The sequence below is a fragment of the Rhipicephalus microplus genome, chromosome 8 (genome assembly GCF_043290135.1).
Source record: "Rhipicephalus microplus isolate Deutch F79 chromosome 8, USDA_Rmic, whole genome shotgun sequence".
NCBI lineage: Eukaryota > Metazoa > Arthropoda > Arachnida > Ixodida > Ixodidae > Rhipicephalus > Rhipicephalus microplus.
The window spans coordinates 88,256,982-88,280,828 of NC_134707.1; the positions used below are offsets into that span (position 1 = coordinate 88,256,982).

Consider the following 23,847-nt stretch of genomic DNA (forward strand, 5'->3'; position numbering starts at 1 on the left):
ATAAATAATTAAATAATATGTAATATATATGCACTATTTGAATTCAGTTTGAAATTATTTCACCAAAATTACTATATTCTTCGAATTGGCTTCGAACCTAAAGTTCACTATTTGCACAAGCCTAGACATGCAACTACACAACAGACCTATGTGGCCCCATGTGTGCCTGCTTTCGTTTTTAGTTTTTCATTGTTCTGTGATTTTATCACTAAGCCTACTACATTGCGAGTTCCAACAACAAACTCTGTTTATTGGTTGTGTAAAGGTTCCGTGCATCTTCAACACCGTAGCACCAGGGATAGCCGTTCTGTGATTAGCAGTGATTCAGACTAGTCAATAAGGTTCATCATAAAACAAATGCCACACACAAACACGTAAGAAAAAAAAACGTCTTCATGAGCGCTGTGTTTTCAGCTCTTTCTCTTCTTTTGTTTACATTTGTGTGACGTTTGGGGCTCTTTTGCAAAGCCGTTACTGTTGTTTGCTTCTCTCTGGGCAGGCGTACATCCAGTACATGAAGTTTGCGAGGCGGGCCGAGGGCATCAAGACGGCACGGGTCGTCTTCAAGAAGGCGCGAGAGGACGCTCGGAGTGGCCACCAGGTGTACGTGGCTGCGGCACTCATGGAGTACTACTGCAGCAAGGTGCGTTCTCCAGCTCTGATTGGTCATGATCTGTGAGAACAGCTGCTGCCACACAGAGTTTGAAATAAGCCTGAAATACTTCAGATGTTTTATATTACTCGTTTGAGCAAGCTTTGACAGGTAGTGGTGAACTTGTGCTTTTCCTCTTAGGAAAAAACCGTGGCCTTCAAGATCTTCGAGCTGGGCCTGAAGAAGTACGGTGACAACTCGGACTACATCATGGCCTACATAGACTACCTCTCACATCTGAACGGTGAGTCTATTCTCTAGCTGTGTTCATTTGCTTTGTTAACTTATTGGTTTCCATTTCATTGCCTCTGCGGTTCGATACGCCTGATCAAGAGCACATTCTTTACAACATTATATGTGCTGGGCTAGATACGGTCTACTTAAGGTTGCCTATTTGTGGCTTGGCTAACGTATGCATGTTTCCAAGGCGACACAGTCTCAGTTAAAAAAATTTGACAGTGATTGAATTTTATAGAAAATCTTGAAAAGTGTTTGCAGATGCATTGAACATGGTGAATTCATAGGGTGAGCACGGCTTCAGGCGGGGCCATAGGCAGACATTTTTTTTGTTTATTCCAGGGTAAAGGGGGGGGGAACAGGCCTGGTGTGCTGCCCCGAGCTACACCACTGGCTCCAGGTGATGCACTGTTACAAGATTCGCATCATAGCACCAACCTTTTTGTCAAATTACAGCACGCATCAAAAGGGGGCATATACGTAAAATACAGTTAACCTCAGGCAAACTCATGTTGCATACCAACAAACTCTATACCTATGCATAATTATTACGTCATCCTAATTATTAATTTCTTGTCTTTACATAGCCTTTCAACTGTAGCCCTGGCCTTATTGAAGCAAGGTTTAATTAGGTTAGCTGGCAATTCATCTTGAACAAACAGTGCAGAAGTCGGCAATGTATAAAACCTTTGTTTCCCTTTTTTGTCCGTTGTCCACTCCTGCTTTGTTTATTCAAGTTTGTATCACTGCGGCGTCGGACCATTCCAGAAATCGCCAAGAACCAGTAAGGTTCCTGGCAGTTCTGGTTGTCACCAAAGTCCAGTGCAGTGTCAGTCTCATCCGGTCATCCGTTGCGGTCTACGACGCTCTGACAAGTCTCATGGTTTTCTCCACAGCCAGATGAGTTGGTCATTGCCCGTGCTTGGGCTGTCGTGCCGCTGAAGTGATTTGCGGGCCTGTTGGCACTAGCGTGTTCTTTGGTCACTTGACCTGGCGCGGTGCTCTGCAGCCAACATGGCACTCCAGGAATTGTCTTTGGGTATGCTGCCTGCTTGCTTCGGAAGGCGGATATCATCAAGAGCACCCATACTTGCTGCGTGCGGCTGTCGGATCACCGAAAAGCTGCTCAAACATCATAGAAGCCGCCAGCGACACCTCAGAATGCAAGACTTGCAAAACTCGAACACCTCTAGTTCTCATCGTCAGTATGCTGTCGGCGAAACGGACTTTCTGCAGCTATGTTCCTGCAGACAACGACAGTTTCCAACACTTTTCCTTTTGATTGAAGCATGATTTCTGGGTCTCCAGGCTTTAGACCTTTTCGTGCACGCGCTCATGCTTATTCCCACGCTTTCGACATGTCACCCTCTTGTCTCTTGTTGCATTGCCTCTTATAGCTTTGTCACACAAAAACTTTGATGTCATGTGTACCGAGTGACGTTTACATTTATAATGTGGTCACTTGTTTGTCACGTGGATACATCCAATGTCCTTAAATGAAAATTATTTGTGCGAACGAGTGCAAAAATGCTTCAAAAGTGCATTTCCTGTGCATTGTAGTTTCTGCAAGTGTGAGCCTGGATTTTCCAGTGCTTTCTTTCTTGATGAGAGAGAAGAAACTGAAGTGCGTGAAATCATGGAAGCATATTGCATTAACAAGAAGAAAGAAACGCGCTTGACACATTTGTTGTTCTGCACAGTGCCAGGTTTAGTTTCTTCAGTCTCTTTTAGATTAGTAAATGGTTCTTGTCATTTCCATTATCCAGTGTATTATTGAGAGCGAAGTTTGCAAATGACACTCTTCAGTAACGATAGCAAGGAATTGCAATAAATGTTTGGGAAATGAAACGGAGAAAGTATTCAAGTAGGCCTAGAAATGACTACGATAAAGACAAAGATAATGGTGAATAGCCTGGCAAAACAGAGGCAGTTTAAGACCAAAAACCATACATTGGAGTTTATACAAGAATATGTATGCCAACTAATAACAGGAGAGCTGAATCATGAAAAAAAATTTTTTTCGAAGAATACAAATGGGCTGGAGTTCATTTGGCAAGAAAATAGTGTGGCTGAAAGATAGAAGATAACAAACCTGATAGAGAAAAGGTTGAAGACCATCAAGCGTTCAGTGGGGTGTAAAATTAAGGGACTGACGTTGAGAGATTGGAGAACAGATGAATAAGTCAGGACACAAACTGGGATTCCAGACATACCAGTTGGCATCAAGCCAAGGAAACAGACCTAGGCAGGTATTATGTGAGATAGACAACCGGTAGACGCCAAGCGCAACAGAAAGGTTACCACGGAATGGGAAACGTGGTTGAGGAAGGCAGAGAATTTGATGGAATGACAAAATACAGTGAAAGCTCGTTAATTCACACCTCATTAATTCGAAATTTCGGATCATTCGAAATGGTCGCCGCAGTCCGGTCCGCAGTGCATAGGAGACCATGTGTAAAACGATTCGTTAATTCGAACAGAAATTGCTGCCTCTACGGATAATTCGAAACGCGCGCCGCCGAGCGTCATCATCGTCAAACACTAGTGAAAGCTTTTGCGGTCGAATGATAGGTGGCACGACCAGTTTTTGCGAGCTTCAAGTGGCGTCCGAGCAAAGGGCGAGCAAAGTATGGCCTCCAAAATCTAAGGAGCATTTTTTTTTTTCCGTAGCCCTCCCGTTATCTCAGCGCCTGGCGCCACTTGTACGCGGGACCCACGGGACGCTGAGGAGTCGGCGGACTAGTCCTAGCAGTCCTAGGCCGCTCCCGGCAGCGTCACTTTGTTCCTCGAGCACGTTGTTCGTTCACGCCGTCAAGCCGTCTTATTCCGCTTCGAAGTTGCAAGATGCCGCAAGGAAACTACTGCGCGAAGACTGTCAAGGAGAAGGTGGTAATTTTGCGAGAGGTTGACCAAGGGAACTCGAGCAACTACGAAATTGCGAGGAAGCACGGCATACCTCCAAGCACGTTGTTAACCTAAATACGCAACAGGACGGCCATTGAAAATGCCTATGAAGTCGAGGATTTTGGCACCAGTCGAAAAAGGCTAAGGATAGCGAAGTTCCCAAAAGTGGAGTCAGCTTCGATTATCTGGGTTAAAGAAATGAGAGCCCAGAGTATCGCATTGAGCGGCCCTATCATCATGGCGAAGTCAGCCGATTTCGCCCTGCGCTTGGATATTGAAGACTTTGTCGCCTCCGAGGGATGGTTTCATCGTTTCAGGGAGCGGCACAATCTCGTATTCCGCACGTTATCCGGCGAGGCAAAGGAAGTGGACGCCGATACATGCGCTACTTGAAGAAGCGACACCCTGCAGCAGTACTTGGAGAGCTACTCACCACAGGATGTGTTTAACGCTGACGAGACAGCGTTATTTTGCAAGTTGCAGCCAGACAAGACGATCACCTACAACGGAAATAGCTGTGCCGGCGGCAAGCGCAGCAAAGAGCGTGTCACTGTTCTGGTCGCCGCAAATATGACCGGTACGGAAAAGGTCCCCCTTTTTGTGATTGGCAAAGCACTCAAGCCACGGTGCTTCAAAAACATTCGCTCACTGCCGACGGAGTACGCCGCAAACAAGAAAGCATGGATGACAGGTGACCTATTCAGGAAGTGGCTACCGAAATTCGACAGGCGAATGGAACTGGGCGGCAGACGCGCTCTTCTTGTCGTCGACAACTGTTCGGCGCACAAAGTCGACGTTGAGCTGAGAGCAACTAAGTTGGTGTCCCTTCCGGCAAGTACGACTGCGGCCCTACAGCCAATGCACCAGGGTGTGATAAGGAACATTAAGTGCTTTTATAGGCGTCACGTGCAGGAGAGAATGATTTTGTGCGCGGGCGACAGGAAGGACTTCGGCGTTACGCTGATCACTGCCATGCACATGTTGTTGCGCGCATGGGAACAGGTGACCGCGACCACAATCGCAAACTGTTTCCGCCACAGTGGATTTGCAGCTGGAAGTGCGCAAGATAGTTGTGACGTCGACGAGGATGGGGCTGAGGAGCTCATGCCAGTGGCATTGCGCGACACTCTTCGGGGCGTACGTTTTGCCGATTATGTTGAAGTTGACACCGGTGCATCGGTGTGTAGTGCCCTGACTCATGAGGACATTATCGCTCAAGTAGCCGGTGCGCAGCCTGATGCTGAAGAGGCAGAAGGTGAGGAAGACGAAAATGACGAAGCGCCTGTGCGCCCGTCAGCTTCTGCGGTGTTGGAGGCACTTAATGTGGAGGGTCTCTTCTTCAGCTTTGAAGAGGGTAAAGAGGATTCCCTGCGCCTCGTTTGCGCGCTGGAACAGAGAGCCGCAGCTGTGGCATTCAGAGAAAAGAAGCAGATGGTCATTACAGACTTTTTTGGCCAATAAATATTTTTCGTGACCCACTCCCGAAATCCACCCATTTTTGCTCACTTTCATTATTTCAAATTTTGTTTAATTCGAAATTGCTCAGCGTTCCCGTGGAATTCGAATTAACGAGCTTTTACTGTAATTAGTTTTGCAGGGCTAAGACGGAGTTGGTTAGCACGGGGTAAGGTATAATGGAGGTCATAGGCGGAGGCTTTCATCCTGCAGTGGACTAAAATAGGTCAGGAACGATTATGATGAGGCTCTTTTCTATTGTGTCTCGAGTCCCTCCGTGATGGTTATGTGTCTTTGTTGTATTTCAGCAAGCATGTATCAACAGAAGGCTTTACTCTGTTCCTTTTTTGTTTTGTTTTTCACGCTTTTGGTGAACAGAGGACAACAATACCAGGGTGCTGTTCGAAAGAGTGCTCACATCGGGATCGCTGCCACCGGAAAAGTCTGTGTAAGTTGGTGCACCGACACAATCTTTTTTTTTTTCTTGACAGGTGCATCTTCTCATGCTAACCGTGGTGCTCTAATTACAGAGAAATTTGGAATCGGTTTCTGGAATTTGAGTCCAACATCGGCGACCTCTCGAGTATTCTCAAGGTTGAGAAGCGGAGAGCTGCCGCTATCGAAAAGGTAAGGAAAGTTGACGCAGCTGAATGAGAGATTGATTTTTTTTTCTTGGTGTTGTGTCACTTACCACAACTGGGCAATCTGGAAAAAAAAAGCAGTTGGATTGAGAAGTATATTTTTGCATGTATGAAAAGGTTAGATTAACGTCACGGATGCGTGCTTTTCCTGCAAGAGTAATGACACGGAATCCATTTTCCTATTCTTTTTTTTTTTTTGGGCATTGCCAGGCATTCTCTGACCTAATAAAATTCATTACCTGTCTCAGCCACACCTGCTCATAGAATGATTTACCGTGCAGTTTTTAATGCAGTTGAAAACTGCCAGGAGAATACATTTCTTTCTGATCAACAACTGTGACTGCTTACCTAAATTTGAAATAATTCAAAATATTTCTAATTCTACAAAGCAAATCAGGTAATCATCTCCCCTTTAGCCGTGCATACACACACCTCTAAAATAAGTTACGGTAGACAAAGGTTAAGCTTATTTGAAGCATATTGTGTTTGCAGAAAATTCCACAAACAGCCAAGTCTACTTTGAAACTCCTGATAAATATTTAGTTATTTTGTGCACTTATTTACAAAATACCTACATCACCGTGAAAGGGGGGTAGTGGTTTTGTAAGAGATGAAAAAAAAAGTGAGCCCCGCAACTGTCTGCAGCCAAGTGCGACATCTCAGCATTAGCTCACGAGGGAATGGGGTAAAAAGGGATTAAAAGGAATAAAGTGAGAAGTGAAGATTAAGAAGGAAGAGGATTGGGACACGGCCGAAGGAGTCCGAGGATGAGGCTCTGATTGGCTAGAGCTACATAGAGTCAGGAGATCGCGGACGACAAGCCGATCAGCGAGAGTTATGCTGTCGTCGGAGATTCGGAGATAGCGTAGGACAGAACCATTCAGCACAAAATCTACTAAGCGAATCCTCACCGTGAAAGTGATGTAGCTATTCTTCAGATGCCTGTACGTTGTGAGGGGGTGTGGAAAAAATATAACTAGTAATAACAAAAAAAGCATATCGTGCACATATACTTATGTACAAGAAAGTTATGTAATCTTATTAAAAAAACACGTGGGTAATCGAGGAATCCCAATTTTGGCACACTAGCCATAGCTGTTTAAATTGTGTGAATTTTCAAAAGTTCATTTATCTCTTTATGAAGACTGTTTACCTGATGCACGTAATTTGGTTTTACTTGCTATACTTGGCAGAACTGTGCATAAAGCTTGCTAGCCACATCAAGAATCATGATAGCATACTCAACTTGCATGCAGCTCAAGGAGTTTGAAGGCAAGGAGACAGCACTGCTGGTGGACCGGTACCGGTTTATGGACCTGTACCCTTGCAGTCCACAGGAACTGAAGTCCCTGGGATACAGAGTGAGTTGTGTTACTTTTGTAGGTGTGCTGGCCTGTTTTCGACATGATGTCTCCACATGACATGCATGATATATAGCCCAAATTGTGTTGCATCATTGCAAGTTTGGATGTGTTTTTGACTTCATGGTAGCATCGGTGAAATAATATATACTTGAGTGCCAGCTCTGCCCCCGTGCAATGCAATCGCTTGGGACAAACTTAGTGACATGACTGCGAAGATCTTATTCATTTCATTGGTGCTGCTTCAATGTTCTTGCATGTGGCTTCTCTTCCTCTTGTGCTCCCTGCCAATTGCCCAAGAGCTGTTGGTTGAGGTGCATGAAAATCATTCAACAACTCGCTTTCGTGTTCTCATGCTTTGGGGGCCAGAAAGCATACAACATAACGAATTGGCTAGCAGATGCAGAAACACTGCAAAGCACTATTGCCCACCGTAGCTATGGCCGTGACGGAAAGATCTGAGCTTGGCCCATCTGTATGGCTGCTCGTTTTGAGTATCAGAATAGCTCTTCCGCAGGTGTTACGCGTTCGTTGTGCCATCTGGCAAACATGATGTGAAGCAGGAATCAGCTTTGCACAATGTCTCCCTTCCGGACAAGTGGAGTCTGCAGTCCTGTTTAAGCTTACTCTGCGGTAGCATCACAACCTGTTGTTTGTTCTCGCAATTTTTTCATCTTGTGGTGGCATCTCTTTGCTGGAGTTGCCATTTCGGGCCTTTTAAGAATGATTCACTGTTAATATATTTGTGCATATTTTTTTGTAATGCAAGCACTTTTGACAGAGATCAGTCTAGCTGAGTGAAAGAATTCTGGGTGTTAAGGGGGGACGCGGCACTTCGGGACCGAAAATCAGCCAAAAAATCGAGTTTTTGCGGACCTTCTTTTCGCGTTCCCGACATCATTGCGCACCTATTTACAAAATTTCATAGCCGAATACCATCAACTTTTATCGTTATTCAACTTTAAAAAACCGAAAACGGGCGTCCTGCCCTTTAAATTGAGGGCGAATAGCGCAGGTTAGGCTCTACGATACGCGGGAACTACGCGCTCGATCGGCGCCATTTTGGTCTTGTTTGAAAGAACGCGTTTTCAGCTGTTTTTTTATTCAGTAAGCAACATTGAGCGTTTCCCCGGCTCGAAAAACGGGGCCTCAAAGACGAAGAGCCGCGCTCACTGCCATTGGCTAAACGGCGCACGTGACTGAAATGGCGCTTTCCGGTTGGCTGGAAGCTCGCGGCTTGCGCCTGCATACGCGACCCGATGCCATTTTGAAAGGGTTACCGCTGTGACGCCTCGAAATCGGCAGAGCACTCTGAAGCTTCTGATCGTATCGCCATGCCTGGAAACGCAAAAAAGTATCGGACCGTGCACGCATTTGGTCGCAGGAAACGCAAAGGTCGTGGGAGAAAGTCTACGAAGTCATCAGAGCCCTTGGTTGACTCCGACGAACGATGTGTCGACGCTCCGCGGCCGTTCAGCGATGGTGCGACCGAGCGTGTTGCCTCCGACGACGATGACGGTGAAGCGAACTCCGGACGACTACGAATCGACGCCAAGGTGGTGACAAACGCCGAAGTTGAAGAAAATCATGCCCGTGAGAAAGCGACGCTCGACCGGCTTTCATCGGCGCCAGCAACTGCACGGAAAATTGACTTTTTCACCGCGAGTTGTAGCGAGGCAACCGCACAGGACTCGGACCACGCTGCTCCTTATCTGCTTATGCATCTAGATATCCTAAACGCGATAATGGGTGCCTTGTGTTGCAAAGCCTGCCACGGACCGGCTACGATCGTCAGAGGGGATCGGGACTACAAACTTGCCGTGAAAGTGCTAGTGCAGTGTGAAAGGTGCGGCGAGATCGCGAATGAATGGACTTCGCCCCGCGCGAACGGCACGAAAACGTGCAATCCGTTTGAAGTAAATCTTCTCGCTTCGAGGGCGATGGTGGCTACCGGAAACGGCCAAACGAAAATGAACGATATTTTCGCAACAATGGGCATCTCACACCGCGGTATGCACCACAAGACGTTTCAGCGGCATTTGAAGAACACGCTGGCACCCGCTGCAACGCGAGCGGCTGAGTCCGCTATGAGCGAATGTGCGGAAAAGGTTAGAACAATTTATGATGACTTGTGCTTCGGCCACCGGGGCAATATTGCCGTTAGCTACGACGGCACGTGGAAGACGCGAGGCCATTCTTCCCACATCGGCGTGGGCACAGTTATCGAATTATTTAGTGGCTACGTGTTGGACTACGTCGTTCTTTCCAACTTTTGCCTAGGCTGCGAGGTGGGCCCAAAGCCTAGTAGTGAGGGCTATCAAGAATGGAAGGCTAACCACAAATGCCAAAAAAATACGAACAGCAAAGCGGGGCAAATGGAAGTGGAGGCGGCTCTAATTCTATTTCAGAGGTCGCTTGAACGCCATGGCCTGCGCTACACAACTATGCTGTCTGATGGAGACTCTAGGACATTTTGCGCCATACAAGACGCCAAGGTGTATGGTTACATTGACGTGCAGAAGGAAGACTGTATTAATCATGTACAGAAACGGATGGGCACCGCATTGAGAAACCTGGTGCAGAAACAAAAGTGCGATGGGAAAAGAGGCCTTGGTGGGAAAGGCAGGCTCACAGGTGAGCTGATCACCAGGCTGAGCACATATTATGGCCGGGCTCTGAAATCGCATGAAGGTGACGTGGGCGAGATGCAAAAGGCTGTGATGGCCACATACCGCCACGTCACCTCCACTGATGAATGCTCGGACCACAGTCTGTGCCCAGCTGGTGAAACTTCATGGTGTCGGCACAATGCCGCAAAAGCAAAGGGTGAGCCCGACCCCAGGCATGCCTACAATCTACCGAAAGACGTGGCAGAGGCATTACTACCGGTTTATACCCGGCTTTCGGAAAGAGCCCTGCTTCAGAGGTGCGAACGCGGCAAAACGCAGAACTCCAACGAGAGCCTACATTCGGTAATCTGGAGTTTGGCCCCCAAGGAGCACCATGCGTCCCTGTTCGCTGTTGAAGCAGCTGTTGCAGAAGCAGTGCTGCGCTTCAACACGGGCAATTTGAATTCTGCAACGGCAATCTTAGGTGAAATGGACATGAATGCGACAAGTACTGGTGCCAGGAGAGCGAGAGAAAAAGACCACCGTCGCAGCATTGTCTCCAACAAGAAAAGAACAGCCTCATTGGAACTCCGGAAGCTAGTGAAGAGGAGGCATGAGCACAGAATGCATTCAGACTATGCTTCTGGTGCGTTTTGAGGTTGTCTTGTTGCATCTTCTGCAATAAAAATGTGTGCCCACGTTTTTTCTCGATTTTTCAAAACGACAATTTTCATGTGCTTCCCATTATGCCGGAGCAATATATCTTGTTCTATCTGGGTTATCATTACGATTTCTTTTTTGTTTCGAAGATAAATGCAGGGGATGTGTCGTAAAGTAAGTTTTATTCTAATAATTTTTGGAGAAAATTCTCTAAATGGATCTTTTGTTTCAAGTGTAGATGGGGAAATTTTTCATGTCATATTCAACATCCCACAACTTTGCTTCGAAATAGCCCAGAACAATGATTTATACTTTATTGCACACTGTGAACATACCGAATTGGTTCTATAGGTTGCACATCAATATCCAAGTTACAGTTAATTAGCTAATTAGGCCTTAATTGAAAAAAGCCGCAGTTCATTATATCTTTAAAAATAATTGTCACAGCAAAAAAAAGAATTAGATTTTTGAAATCGGCAGTAAAATCTACATAGGCTCTCCAAATTTGACTGAGGTACTCGCAAAAATAAAAGAGTTTTTGGAAGGTGTAGCATCCCCCCTTAAACTGGCACTAGCCACAGATAAACCACTCAACTTCGTTTTGACATGTTGACTTTGTTGCCACAGGGGCTGAGGAAATTCTGGAGCACTCTGGTACACCTGATACATTGTACTATGCTCTTTGGTAGCTGCGCTTTGTGCATAGTTCCTCTTTGATATTGACGACACTTCAGTTTACAGCCACTGGTCACTAATTCCTTGGAACGAGTGCAAAACTCTCGGTGCAGCATCTCCGTACAATGCGCAAGCACCGAAGCATTGCACCTGGTGGTTGGGCGTGACGGGACCGTTCTGTTGACAGGACGTGACGCGGCTGCCTGTGGTGGTGTCGTCTGCGCCAGCGTCAAAGCGTGAGGTGCGCGAGGAGAATGTGGCGGACCAGCAGAGCCCCGTGTACCCCCGCCCTGACACGGGACAAATGATACCCTTCAAGCCCAAGCAGATCTGCCGTAAGTTACACACACGCTCTTTATCTCTCTCGCTCGTTCGGTGTCATAGCTGGGCTGCATGTTTTGAGGTGCAGTTAAAGTGTGATATCACTAAAGTGCATATCGGCAAACGTTTATTGCCATTGGTGAGAACGAAGCTTGACCCGCTGCGGTGGCATAGTGGTTATGGCACTCGGCTGCTGACCTGCAGGTCGCGGGATCGAATTCCGGCCGCGGTGGCCGCATTTTCGATGGATGCGAAAATGCTTGAGGCTTGTGTTCTTAGATTTAGGTGCGCGGTAAAGTAACCCAGGTGGTCGAAACTTACAGAGCCCTCCACTACATCGTGTCTCATAATCATATTGTGGTTTTGGAACGTTGAACCCCAACAATTGTTATTATTGGTGACGATGAAGCAGCACAGGTCTAAGGGCTACAACACAGGTTTAAGGGATGATCATCGCCGCACGTATTTGCAAGTGGGGATGACACTCAGAGTGGTGGAGGTGTCTTTGGACAAAAATGTAACAGAGGAGATGTTTAGGTTTATATGAGGATCAATAACGTGTGTTTGTTAGTGCTGCTCGCTGTTCTCATCTCACCTGTATTGTTATGCTGCTGGAAGTACTGAGTGATTTTACATCAATCTTTTTGCAGAGCTGAACACTGAGCCGAGTACCGCTTCTATGTTTTTCCAACGCTTGTGATGGTTTTTCCAATGCTTGTGGTCAGCCTTATGTTGCATCCAGTGGTGTGCACTGAATTGTAGAAATCCCTACAATAATACAAAGTGTCGGGAGCAACTTGCAAGTCGACAGCAAACGATATGGCTATAGTTGAATACTACTTAAAAATGCCAGAGAGGTGCCACCCAGCTCATCGAAAAGCTAGCACCGATTGCCTCGTGAAATGGTGGTGCTCGTATTCCTGAGAACGGAGCCACTGGCTTTGCTACTCACAATATCGATCTAGAGTGCGTGTATATTAGTGAAAGCTTGTATTCATCCAGCTCTGAGGATGAAAACTGCACGCTCCTGAAGTTAAACCCGTGTATCGGTCTTCTCCCTAGTACAGTTCGTTTCTAAGGAAAGAAAAAACATCAGTTATTGTGTAAGTGGAAAGACTACTGAAGAAAGCACTCAGAAAGCAAATAAAGAATAAAATGGCGCTGCAGTTGGTCGAAATGGGGCTGTGATTGGCCGAAATGGTCACTTGCGCTAATCTTTTTCTGCAGGGACTGTGCATGTGTGTGCACCATACTATTTCAGTGTAGTGTCGACCTATGCCATTAACTAGCAAATTGCGATTCACGCCGAATGTGATAGCAGTACAGTCAAACCTGCATACTGTGCTGAATTCGTAGTGAAAAAAAAAAATGAGAGAATATTTTCAGAGTACGGTGTACTTAAAGAACTATAGACTATGAAGATTTTGTTACTCTAGAAAACAAACCTCGTGCAAACTGCTCTTTACTTTCTGAAGGCACAAACCTTGGGCGTATAGCACTAGAAATGGTCTCCAATTGTCTTTTGTTCTCTAATTTTCAATGCGTTGCTAAACCTGCACTTTTCAACACTATCCAGTGATTGAGAGCAGAGTTGACAACCTTCTCTTGACGCGCAGTAGCATCAGACAAGGTTCACTCACGACGTGCATAAAAAAAAAAAATTGTGAGCACCTCATGGCTTTCATTGGCAATGGCTCTAGTCAGATCAGCAATGATGACTTTATTGATAAGCGAGCTCTCCTGTAGTTTCAGTGCTGTCATCAATGGACTTGAAGTTAGTCGCCCTCGTCCAATCAGACACAACACCAAGAATATCACCTAGAGCAGCACCAAGAAAGTAGCTGTCATCAAAAATCAAGTTTTACGAGCGATTTGTGGTACTCATGGTGTGGAGATTTTGTCACCAACCTCCTCGCCGGAAATGCCAAGACCACAATGTCGAAAAATTTCTCAATGTGTTTTGTGTCTTGACTTTGTTCCACAATGCATTGAGGATTTCAAGGACACCGAGAATATTCATCTCATTCTGTTGGCCAGTGCATTGGTTTTGTGGTAATCATGGCACAGGGAAATTTCTGTAGTCGGCCCTCACTGCACGAGCGAGACCATCCCATGACTGCAGTACCAACATTGCGCTTGGCAACTTGGCACAACTCTGCCATTGCGAAGAGCAGAGGTGTTATTAGTACCAGGCAGATTTTTCTGCCGTAGATCATCAAGTCAAAGCCCCCAGGACTTGTGGGGTTGGGTGCAAGACCCCTTGTTTTCACTGTGGTGGCACCGCGGCTTCAAGCTGTGTTTTTGCGCGCAGCGGTGAGGGCGGTTGCGGGGGAGGCGGCACTGTGTCGCTCCCGTGGCCCTGCTCCTCCTTGCCCTCCTCTAGTAAGACTCCTCTCCGGAGCCGAGGAATATGCGTCGCTTTTTTTTTGGGGGGGGGGCTCATCGTCTTTAGACTTAATTAAAGAGCCGTGACGGACACAGCTCAAACGAGTCGGAATCCAATTTGTTACCACCACCCCCTGCGCACTGCCCGATTCTTTGTGGGTGACCCACTGCCCCTAGACCGTAGTCGAAAGCCACGAGAGGCGAGTCCAAGCCTTATCGCTCTCTCTCTCTCTTTCGTGTGCTTTGCATTTTGGTGCCTTTTTTACGTTGACGTGCGGAACTAATCCGTTGCTTCGTCTGCATTATACTTCTCATGTGTGTTGCTGGTGCTTGACGCCATAATAAATGGTGTCGGGCAAAGGACTCGTCTCTTGTTACCACTGGCCTGAAACCCGCCGTGATCGCAACTAACTGCAAACCACGCGTTAGGGGTCCAGCTCTGACTGATATGGCTGCTGCGTAGTGCTAGTAGTGAGTGACTAACGCTACACTGGCGCGTGGCGCTATTCAAGGGTGGGACAGTGTCGCACGTGTGGATCTGTTTGTTACTAAGTAGCCCCTATAGACTCAAAGCACTTGCTAGAATGTTTGCCCATAGTTCATGCTTTCCCATTCAAGCTGCAAGTCACTGGAACAAACAGTGCATTCTTCTAGCACCACGGCCATTTGCTCCTTCCTATCACAAATATTTCAAGCTTGATCACTCTATTGACACCGATGACAAGCAGAACGATTCTCTGACTTCTTTGGTTTTCCTGCCTCGGGACTTGTCCTCGCAACACTCCACCATCTTCAATGGCATCATATGCCAGAACAAGGCAATCTTGTTTGCAATGAATGTGTCATGAGACTTGTGATGTTCCAGCTTTCGCTAAACTGACTACCGATGCTGTTGATATGTTGCACTGCTTTCAACGGTGAGTGATTGATGAACTATGTCTCAACACTCTTCAACACGCTGCGGCTAACCATAGCTGCTCTGAAAGTCGAGTATTGAAAGATTTGATTTCTGTTCGATGTTGGGGTTAGAGATAGGAATGTTTTATGACCCGAGAACCACTTGTCGAAGGCTTTTTCAAGACTTGTGTGCTGTGGTCCTTGCTGCCATGTTCCGGAAGCAGCAAGCCCCCTCCTTCCTGCCTTGAACTAATGTTGGCCTTGTTGTTCAGTGTCATACTGAGCCTGCACCTTGGAATGCTGTGCACACTGGCAACATCACACATTTTTTCTCCTCGTTCTACTTCGCTGATTATCTCCAGCTCCACAGAGTGAGCGGAGAACGCCACACACGCAGGCCAACTGAACAGTTGCGGTAAACGACGAATGACTGTGGAACGCCGGTGTCACGACACGGAATCAAAGCCAATATTGGCTATTAGTGGGAAAGCTCATTTCCCCGAAGAAAAGCCAACTTCTTGACGCATTCAGGGCTCTCTCTATTTTTACCGTAAAACGCTGAGCAAGCGCCGCCACCGAAGCAAGCGCCCATTCCTCTTTTCCAGAGTTCTGAAATAAACGTCAGATAAGTGCCAATGACCAATTCTTGACCGAGTAATTGCCCTCTCCCCAAATCTAATTGGACTATCCTTTACCGTTAGAGTGGTGCTTGCTTGGATTTTCACAGTAGTGTTCTATCTACTTTTTTTTGTCTACTGTATGGATAGGTCTCCATATGCATCGGCATTAAAGCATTGTTGTGTTCGAGAGTACCTTGATCAAAAGGATAATTCGATTTGCCTCCGTTTGATATAGTCTAGTGTGATTGTACATATAATGGTGTTTAGGCTTACAAAATGCCAAGATAAAGTGCACGTATTGGTCCTCTTTCAAAGTGCTCTGCAGTACATCATGGAATCATATTATGTTGCATGCATATCAACAGGGAATGCGTAAAGGTGTTTTACCGGTGGGTATTCTACCATCCTGAATGCAAAATATGCATGGTGAGAGACCATATCATTTACAGCAAAAGCAAGCATTGTCTCTCTCAGTTTATCAAAGTATCGCATTTACGATTGGGAATGCCGTGTATTTTGCCTGAGCGTCTTGAAACGGCATTTCGTTTCTCGCTTGTACACTTGGGCCAACGTTTTTGCCCGTGTGGGCCGCAGATCTTGCGCGGTCGCGCGGATCGAATGTTTGCATATTGAAGAGCCCCTCACCGTGCTTTGAACGTTGAGGCGAGTGTGGGTGCATAGGCCGCTAGGTGGCGACTGTGTCCGCACAAGCATGCAACGCCCGCTCGACGCAAGAGCAGCCGAGAATTTCGTGGAGGTAGTCGAAAACAAAAGGCTGCACGCCCACAGGTGCTCCTTGGAGCGATGCTGACTGGGTTCCAGTGCCGAGTGCGCAAAGCAGCCTCGAGGTCAGCGACGCGCCGCAAAAAAAAAAGAAGAGACGAAAGAAGAAGAAGCAGGATCATCAACAGGGGTCTCGACGCATCGAAGGACGAAGGGAAGGTATGCAGATGCTTGCAGATGCTGTAGTTCGTTGCAACGTAGAAAAGGAGTGTCAGTTCCGTCCTCGGCCATCGCTGTCTGTCCCACGGAAAATCCAGTAGCGCTTATTCATTTTGGTGACAACGAGCGCCTTTGGAGTGTTTCGGATAGTTGACTTTTAGTTGGCTTTTTGGAAAAATACTTGCGGTTCCAGCAGAAATCATCTAGCATGACTTGTCTTTCGCAGGGGAAGGGCAGCTGCCGCCATGGGCGGAGCTGACATTTTTTTTTAAGAAGTTGTAACCAACTATAGACGAGGCAAACGAGGGAACAGTGTCCTCTCCTCAAAGTGACTCTCTTCGGCTGGCGGCACAATAACTGGACAGTTCATGAATTCCTCCAACAAGTAACCGCCTCGACAGATATTCTTGATAGAATGATCCCTAGAGGTCGCCTTAGAACTCGGAGTGTGTCAGCAACACTTGTAGCGGAATCTGGTGAGGGGCTCTTTAACAGAAGTGCAAAGTGTTTCTGTAATCTTCAACTATTGGCATGGCAAGTCACAGAAAAGGCCGTTGACATTGATGGGTAACTCTACGAAGCCATGTTTGTCATCTTGCTCAAATTTCTTTCGTGTGAAACTGACCAAGAAAGAAAACTTGCGCTCGTAAATGTGAAACTTGTGCACAGGGGCAACATCTTGTAAAGGGAACACTGGCGTGTCTGACGCGTCTCATTCCTGCTCTCCCAGTAACTGCACCTGGTAACTCACGGTCGGGCACACCTGTCATCATCATCATCATCAGCCTGACTACGTCCACTGCAGGACAAAGGCCTCTCCCATGTTCCGCCAGTTATCCCGGTCCTGTGCTTGCTGCTGCCAATTTATACCCGCAAACTTCTTCATCTCATCTGCCCACCTAACCTTCTGTCTCCCCCCAACCCGCTTCCTTTCTCTGGGAATCCAGTTAGTTACCCTTAATGACCAGCGGTTATCCTGTCTACGTGCTACATGCCGGCCGATGTCCATTTCCTCTTCTTTATTTCAACTATGATATCCTTAACCCCCGTTTGTCCCCTAATCCACTCCGCTCTCTTCTTGTCTCTTAAGGTTACACCTACCATTTTTCTTTCCATTGCACGCTGCGTCGTCCTCAATTTAAGGTGAACCCTCTTTGTAAGTCTCCAGGTTTTTGCTCCGTAGCTAAGTACCGGCAAGATACAGCTGTTATATACCTTCCTCTTGAGGGATAGTGGCAATCTACCTGTCATAATTTGAGAGTGCTTGCCAAATGTGCTCCACCCCATTCTTATTCTTCTAGTTACTTCAATCCCGTGGTTCGGCTTTGCGGTTATTACGTGCCCTAAGTAGACATAGTCTTTTACAACTTCAAGTGCACTATTACCTATATTGAAGTGCTGCTCCTTTTCCGAGGTTGTTGTACATTACTTTCATTTTCTGCAGATTAGTTTTAAGACCCACCTTTGTGCTCTCCTTGTCTAACTCCGTAATCATGAGTTGCAATTCGTCCCCTGAGTTACTCAGCAATGCAATGTCATCGGCAAAGCGCAGGTTAATAAGGTATTCTCTATTAACTCTTATCCCTAACTGTTCCCATTCTATGCTTCAGTAAACCCCCTGTAAGCACGCGGTAAATAGCATTGGGGAGATTGTGTCCCCCTGCCTTACATCCTTCTTGATTGGTATTCTGTTGCTTTCTTTATGAAGCCATATGGCAGCAGTTGATCCCCTGTAGATTTCTGCCAGAATGTTTATATATACTTCATCTACGCCCTGATTCCGCAGTGTCTGCTTGACGGCTGATATTTCTACTGAATCAAACGCCTTCTCGTAATCTATGAAGGCTATGTATAGTGGTTGGTTATACTCTGAGCATTTCTCTATTACCTGATTGATAGTATGAATGTGGTCAATTGTTGAGTAGCCTGTTCGAAATCCTGCTTGTTCCTTTGGTTGATTGAATTCTAATGTTTTATTTACTTTGTTAGCAATTAGCTTTGTAAATAGCTTGTATACTACAGAGAGCAAGCTGATCGGCCTGTAATTCTTCAAGTCCTTGTCATCTCCTTTCTTATGTATTAAGATGATGTTAGCGTTCTTCCAAGACTCTGGTACTCTTCCCGTCAGGAGACACCTCGTAAACAGGGTGGCTAGTTTTTCTAACACAATCTGTCCTCCATCTTTCAGCAGATCTGATGTTACCTGATCCTCACCAACAGCTTTGCCTCTTTGCATGCTCTCCAAAGCTTTTCTGACTTCTTCTATCATTGCTGGTGGGGTGTCATCTGGGTTACTGCTAGTTCTTATAGTATTAAGGTCGTGGTTGTCTCGGCTACTGTACAGATCTCTGTAAAACTCCTCCGCTATTTTAACTATCCTATCCATATTGGTAGTTATTTTGCCTTCTTTGTCCCTTAGTGCATACATCCGACTTTTGCCTATCCCAAGTTTCCTCTTCACTGCTTTGACGCTTCCTCCGTTTTTCAGAGCGTGTTCAATTCTCTCCATGTTATGCCTTCTTACATCGCATACCTTACATCTATTAATCAACACCTGGACACACCTGTACGGTGCATTAACTGCACTACTTCAGTTAGGGCACCAGCAATATCAGAGATGCACGTTTGAGTGTTCCTTTCAACACTGTACTGTACTGTATACTTATGTTGAATTTCAATGGCAGGGTCTGAGTGGGTTTGTGTCAGTGAGAGAGAAAGGGTGAGAGTCAAGTATTTAATTGAGAGAGTCTGAGTCGGTTCAGAGCTGGAGTCGCTCTGAAGAGCAGAAAAAGTTGCTCCTTGAAAATTGGTGGAGGTTACTGGAACAATGTGCGCTGTGCTTCCACATGGTACTAACCAGACACGACTTGTAGGGCTGCGAGTGAACAGAGTAAAAGAATGGCTCGGTATCCAGGGTAACTTTTCTTCCAGAGGGTAGACTTTGTAATTTTGCTTCTATGTTGTGTTCCGGTTTAGAATTATTTTGGGGTTGCTCTTCACAAAAGTTGAAAGCTGGCTTAGAGCAGGCCGGCACTCCGAATCCGCAACTGGAATTCAATGCTGCTCATAAACACGGGAGGAATACGAGACGCAATGACTATATTGTGTAACAAAGTTTGACTATAGCTGCGAAGATCGTGTAGTGTCATTGTGGATTGTCGTAACGCGCGACTCTCATCCGCAGCGACTGGTGCGCACATTGTTCCTGGCGGCGTGTTCCCGCCTCCGCCGGCGGCATCTGAACTGATGATGAGACTGCCGCCGCCTCAATGTTTCATGGTGAGTGCCTTCGCTGATTTAGTGGTGCTTTGTTGTCGGCATTCGTTCGAATGCAGTTGATTGCACCGAAAAATCATTTTCGCAATCTTGCACAGATTGCACAGTTGATTTCACAGAGCACGTATGGTGTCTATGTGTGCTTCTTTCTCTATGAGGTTATTCATTTGTCGCGACGTTGACTATTTAATCAAGACATGTACCAGTGTTTTTCGTCATTCTGTTTTTTTTCATGCGGCATGCCTAGATCAATTTTAGCCTCGGAAAAATTGTAAGCTACGACGACAGCCATTGCTGTGCCACCTGAAGGGAATTTGCATATATGCTGCGTGCAATTGTATTGGCTTATTTTCATGATACGAAGCACTTTTGCACCCTTGAAAGTACTGGTTTTGCCATGCAGATACGTGTTAGCATTGCTGCCTTTGTGTCTAAAATATCAACGTGACCGAATGCAGTTTAAGGCCCAAGTGCCATCAAAAGCACTTCGTAAACTGCCCATCTTATTGCCGCAGTGTACGCTTTCACCTGCAATCTGATTCATCAAAGATGTGGCGGTGCTGCCATATTGAAATACTGAATCTATTATCCTCAAATGTAAGGATGGGAAATGACCTTTGGGATGATGATGCTGACCCTCGTCTTCTGCGCACTAAAATAAACCAGGCTACACTCAAACGTCAATATAACGAACCTGGGTATAATGAAGTAAACGAAGACTAGTCTTGCAATATATGTAGTAGTAGGAATATACCTTTATAACAAATTTTTGGACATAAGGAACTCATTTTCGTGTGGGATGCAAATTCGTTATAACGAAGTTGAAGTGTGCATTCGGGCAATCATTTGCAGGGTAATCTACTGGTGCTGCAAGCGAAGCTTGCGGCCAATGATGGCCCACTTTATTAGAAGCGAGAAGTGTTGGTGAACGTTTTCCCGACTTCAACCGTATTTCTTCGTTCTCTCTCTCCCCCACCAGGGTCCCTTTGCGGCAGTTGATGAGTTGATGGAGGTCTTTCGGACCATGAACCTTCCTGAGAAACGTGAGCGGCTTCACATATTAGTGTATGGTTGTTGTCGGTGTATTACCGACAAGTACAGTAGGCTCTCAGTAAACGGAAATCTGTTAAACGGAACTTCTGCCTAATCGGAACAGCTGCCTCCGGCCAAATTGGTTCCGTGCTTGTGTTTTGCACCCCTGGTATTTTCTCTGTAAAAGGAACTCCTCCTAGATGGAACATACTTTCCTGGTCCCTTCAGGTTCCGTTTAGTTAGAGTTTACTTAGTGGTTACTGATGCGTGTCCTGTGTATAAAGTACGTCACTAGCTGTTCCCTCTGCGCTCTCACTATCCAGACGTGTGGGGACAAATTCAGACATCTTGTTTAGTTGATAAATATGCGCAGCTGTAACTGTGCTTGTTTTTTGTAACTTGGCCAAGTTTTTTTATTCGGGAACTGCTGCTTTGTTACATTTAGAGGGGTCCTAAATTAGCTTTACATGGGATCATCGAAGATCCTCAGTACTGAAAATCACTGACCTCGTAAATCGATAGCGGAAAAAAGTTTTCTAATTAGTCTGAAAAGAGCGAAGTCACACGAATTGGTTGTGCAGTTCAAGCAGCTAAGGAATGCGGCACCCTCACGTGGTGGCGTCTTCATAGCAAGAAGTGCATCCATTCCGAAAGCCACTCTTGATTTATGTCATCCGTTGGCCAATATCATGCTGTCTGCTGTTCAACCTCGAACAGCAGACACCAGCAGTTGTGAGGGCCGTGGGCTCAGATTTGGGTGCACGCTAAAGAACCCCAAGTGGTCGCAATTTCCGGAGCCCTCCACTGTGGCATCTCTCATAATCATATGGTGGTTTTGGGACGTTAAACCTCACATATCAACCAGCAGTTGTGAAGAGAGCAAGCACGGGTCTCTGTATGAAACGGAGACGCTTGAGAGAACGGCAACTTCTGTACTCTACTTGTAAACTCTGCGTGCCTCATGAAAGATTCGGCAACGCTGTTCATTAAAGTGTCTGCTGCCTGCAGACTGTTCTTTTTCACCAAGCAGTTGTGAGGGCCGTGGTCTCAAATTTGGGCGCACGCTAAAGAACCCCAAGTGGTCGCCATTTCCGGAGCCCTCCACTGCGGCATTTCTCATAATCATATGGTGGTTTTGGGATGTTAAACCCCACAAATCAATCAATCAACCAGCAGTTGTGAAGAGAGCAAGCACGGGTCTCTGTATGATACGGAGACGCTTGAGAGAACGGCAACTTCTGTACTCTACTTGTAAACTCTGCGTGCCTCATGAAATATTCGGCAACGCTGTTCATTAAAGTGTCTGCTGCCTGCAGACTGTTCTTTTTTACCAAGCCCACGGGAAGGGGGTAGAATTTGATGGCATGAGCTCTGGCCCTAGGTGGTGATATTCTTCAAGGGCTTTTGCATTTATTAGTCAACTTGCTAACATTGTTGTTATTGTTGTTGGTAATGACCTGGTTGTCAATGCCTTTTCTCGACAGCCCCCCGCCCGGTCGAGAATGGCGTCTCAAAGGAACACCTCAAGCTCTTCGAGCACAGTCAAACGGGTGGCCCGCAGTCCGGCAACCCTGGTGGCGGAGGAGGCGTCAAGCGCAAGCACCGCGACGGTGCCGCCGCTGGTGGTGGCGGCGGCACCAACGCGGGCGGCGGAGGTGCCGAGGAGAGCGAAGAGGAGGATGGGGGTCTAGCGCCACCTGTGCACGACATCTATCGATCGCGGCAACAGAAAAAGGTGCGCTGAGGCGGTGGGAAGGCCGTTGCATGTGCCTCTGCAGTGTCATGCCGGTGGCAGGGGGTGTGACATTCATCGGCATTGTGACGGAGAATGCGCTAGCGTGCGGCAGAAAGTGTTGATGACCAGCTGCTGCACTTTGGGTGGGATGTTTGAGCGGAAGAGTGGCTTGCATCCGGAAGTGAAACATCCTCTTTTTGGATTCGACTTCAACTGCAGTGCGTCGTCTGTGTCAGATGTGACAGTCTGTCGCATGCCAGCGAGTTCTCACTCACATGACTCATGGTAGCCCACTCATCAAAACTAAAACACACGTGCCCAAATTTGGCTGATTGCATTGTTAATTGAGTCAAACGAAGTTCAGGGTTTTTTTTTATACGCAACATGTCGCATTCCTGCCTTGCATGTGCAGATCATCTCGTTACAATGTAGGTCATCTTCTACTCTTTGTTGCACCTACTTGCATTCGTTTTGTGACCGGGGATGCTACTGTTCCTAACACTGTCAGATTCTGCCACATTGCCAAATCCATCCTCTTGACACCTCTGATTGTCTCATAGGGTAGGTACACATTTATCGATTTTCTCGAAGCATCCAACATTTCTGGATTTTGGCAACGTGGGAGAGTTCAACTGCAAAACGGCAGGTTATTGTGCTCCAGGCTAACGTTTTTGTATTACAGCATGCTAGCGTTGCAAAAAAAAGTGTTGTAATTAACACCTTTGCTTGTGTTGAAGCTTCCCGCTAATATGTCATCATCATTGACATCATAACCATCTTTTAATAATTAAGAGGCCTCCCATGCTGCGTCGCATAAACAACGAATGAGAATTTCACTGAGACATGGCGGGCAACAAAAAGTAGAAGTGAGACAAGTTGTTAGTACAAAAATCAGCAAGAATGGTCAAATATAAACTAACTTGAAAGCAGTGCTCGAGTGTTGAAAAAAGGAAAAACGACACCTTTAGATAAGTGCCGTGAGCTTTTGAACCTTTCGCCAAGAAAAGAGGTCAGCGTATTTTTACCGTCCTCTGCGCTTTTGCCAACTTGTGTGCGGCCATGGATCTCAGTCGTGAGGCCTCCTGTCTCGCTTTTTGTAGCTATCGTTCATGCAGCCGAATTCAGGCACGCTTCAAGTCCCACAGTGTTGAGAAGTTTTACAGCGATGTCTTCGCATCCTGAAGTATTTTTGTTGGCTCACCATTGTCATTAATGTCTAACTCAACTAACATGTGTATACGCATGCATGTGGTGAGTTGTGTATGGGAGTACGATTCTAACAAAACTGTGTGAAGATGTTTGTGTTTGTGGTGTGTGTTACTTTTAACTATATTTGTACAGCTTAGTCAACGATACTTTTCAGATTGTCTTGAAGAGCAAATGTGTCTAAGTGTCATTGCGTACTTATGTTTATTCAGAAGCTTGTAGGCCTGCGTGCAAAGTGA

General features: G+C 46.3%; 1 protein-coding gene across 4 annotated transcripts in view; it reads left to right on the top strand.

Moving 5' to 3' along the window:
- Positions 1-23,847, top strand: part of su(f) (cleavage stimulation factor subunit su(f)) — a 92,258-nt gene that overhangs the window by 63,397 nt on the left and 5,014 nt on the right. For 2 of the 4 annotated variants that reach the window (XM_075872275.1, XM_075872276.1), the window contains exons 12-21: positions 500-643; positions 794-896; positions 5,627-5,696; positions 5,779-5,875; positions 7,146-7,250; positions 11,382-11,529; positions 16,207-16,359; positions 19,544-19,638; positions 20,615-20,678; positions 22,152-22,402. In XM_075872275.1, coding sequence (XP_075728390.1) covers positions 500-643; positions 794-896; positions 5,627-5,696; positions 5,779-5,875; positions 7,146-7,250; positions 11,382-11,529; positions 16,207-16,359; positions 19,544-19,638; positions 20,615-20,678; positions 22,152-22,402 — 1,230 coding nt within the window. Of the gene's footprint in view, positions 1-499; positions 644-793; positions 897-5,626; positions 5,697-5,778; positions 5,876-7,145; positions 7,251-11,381; positions 11,530-16,206; positions 16,360-19,543; positions 19,639-20,614; positions 20,679-22,151; positions 22,662-23,847 lie in introns of those variants that run through there. The other 2 variants (XM_075872278.1, XM_075872279.1) reach the window with 2 other exon arrangements.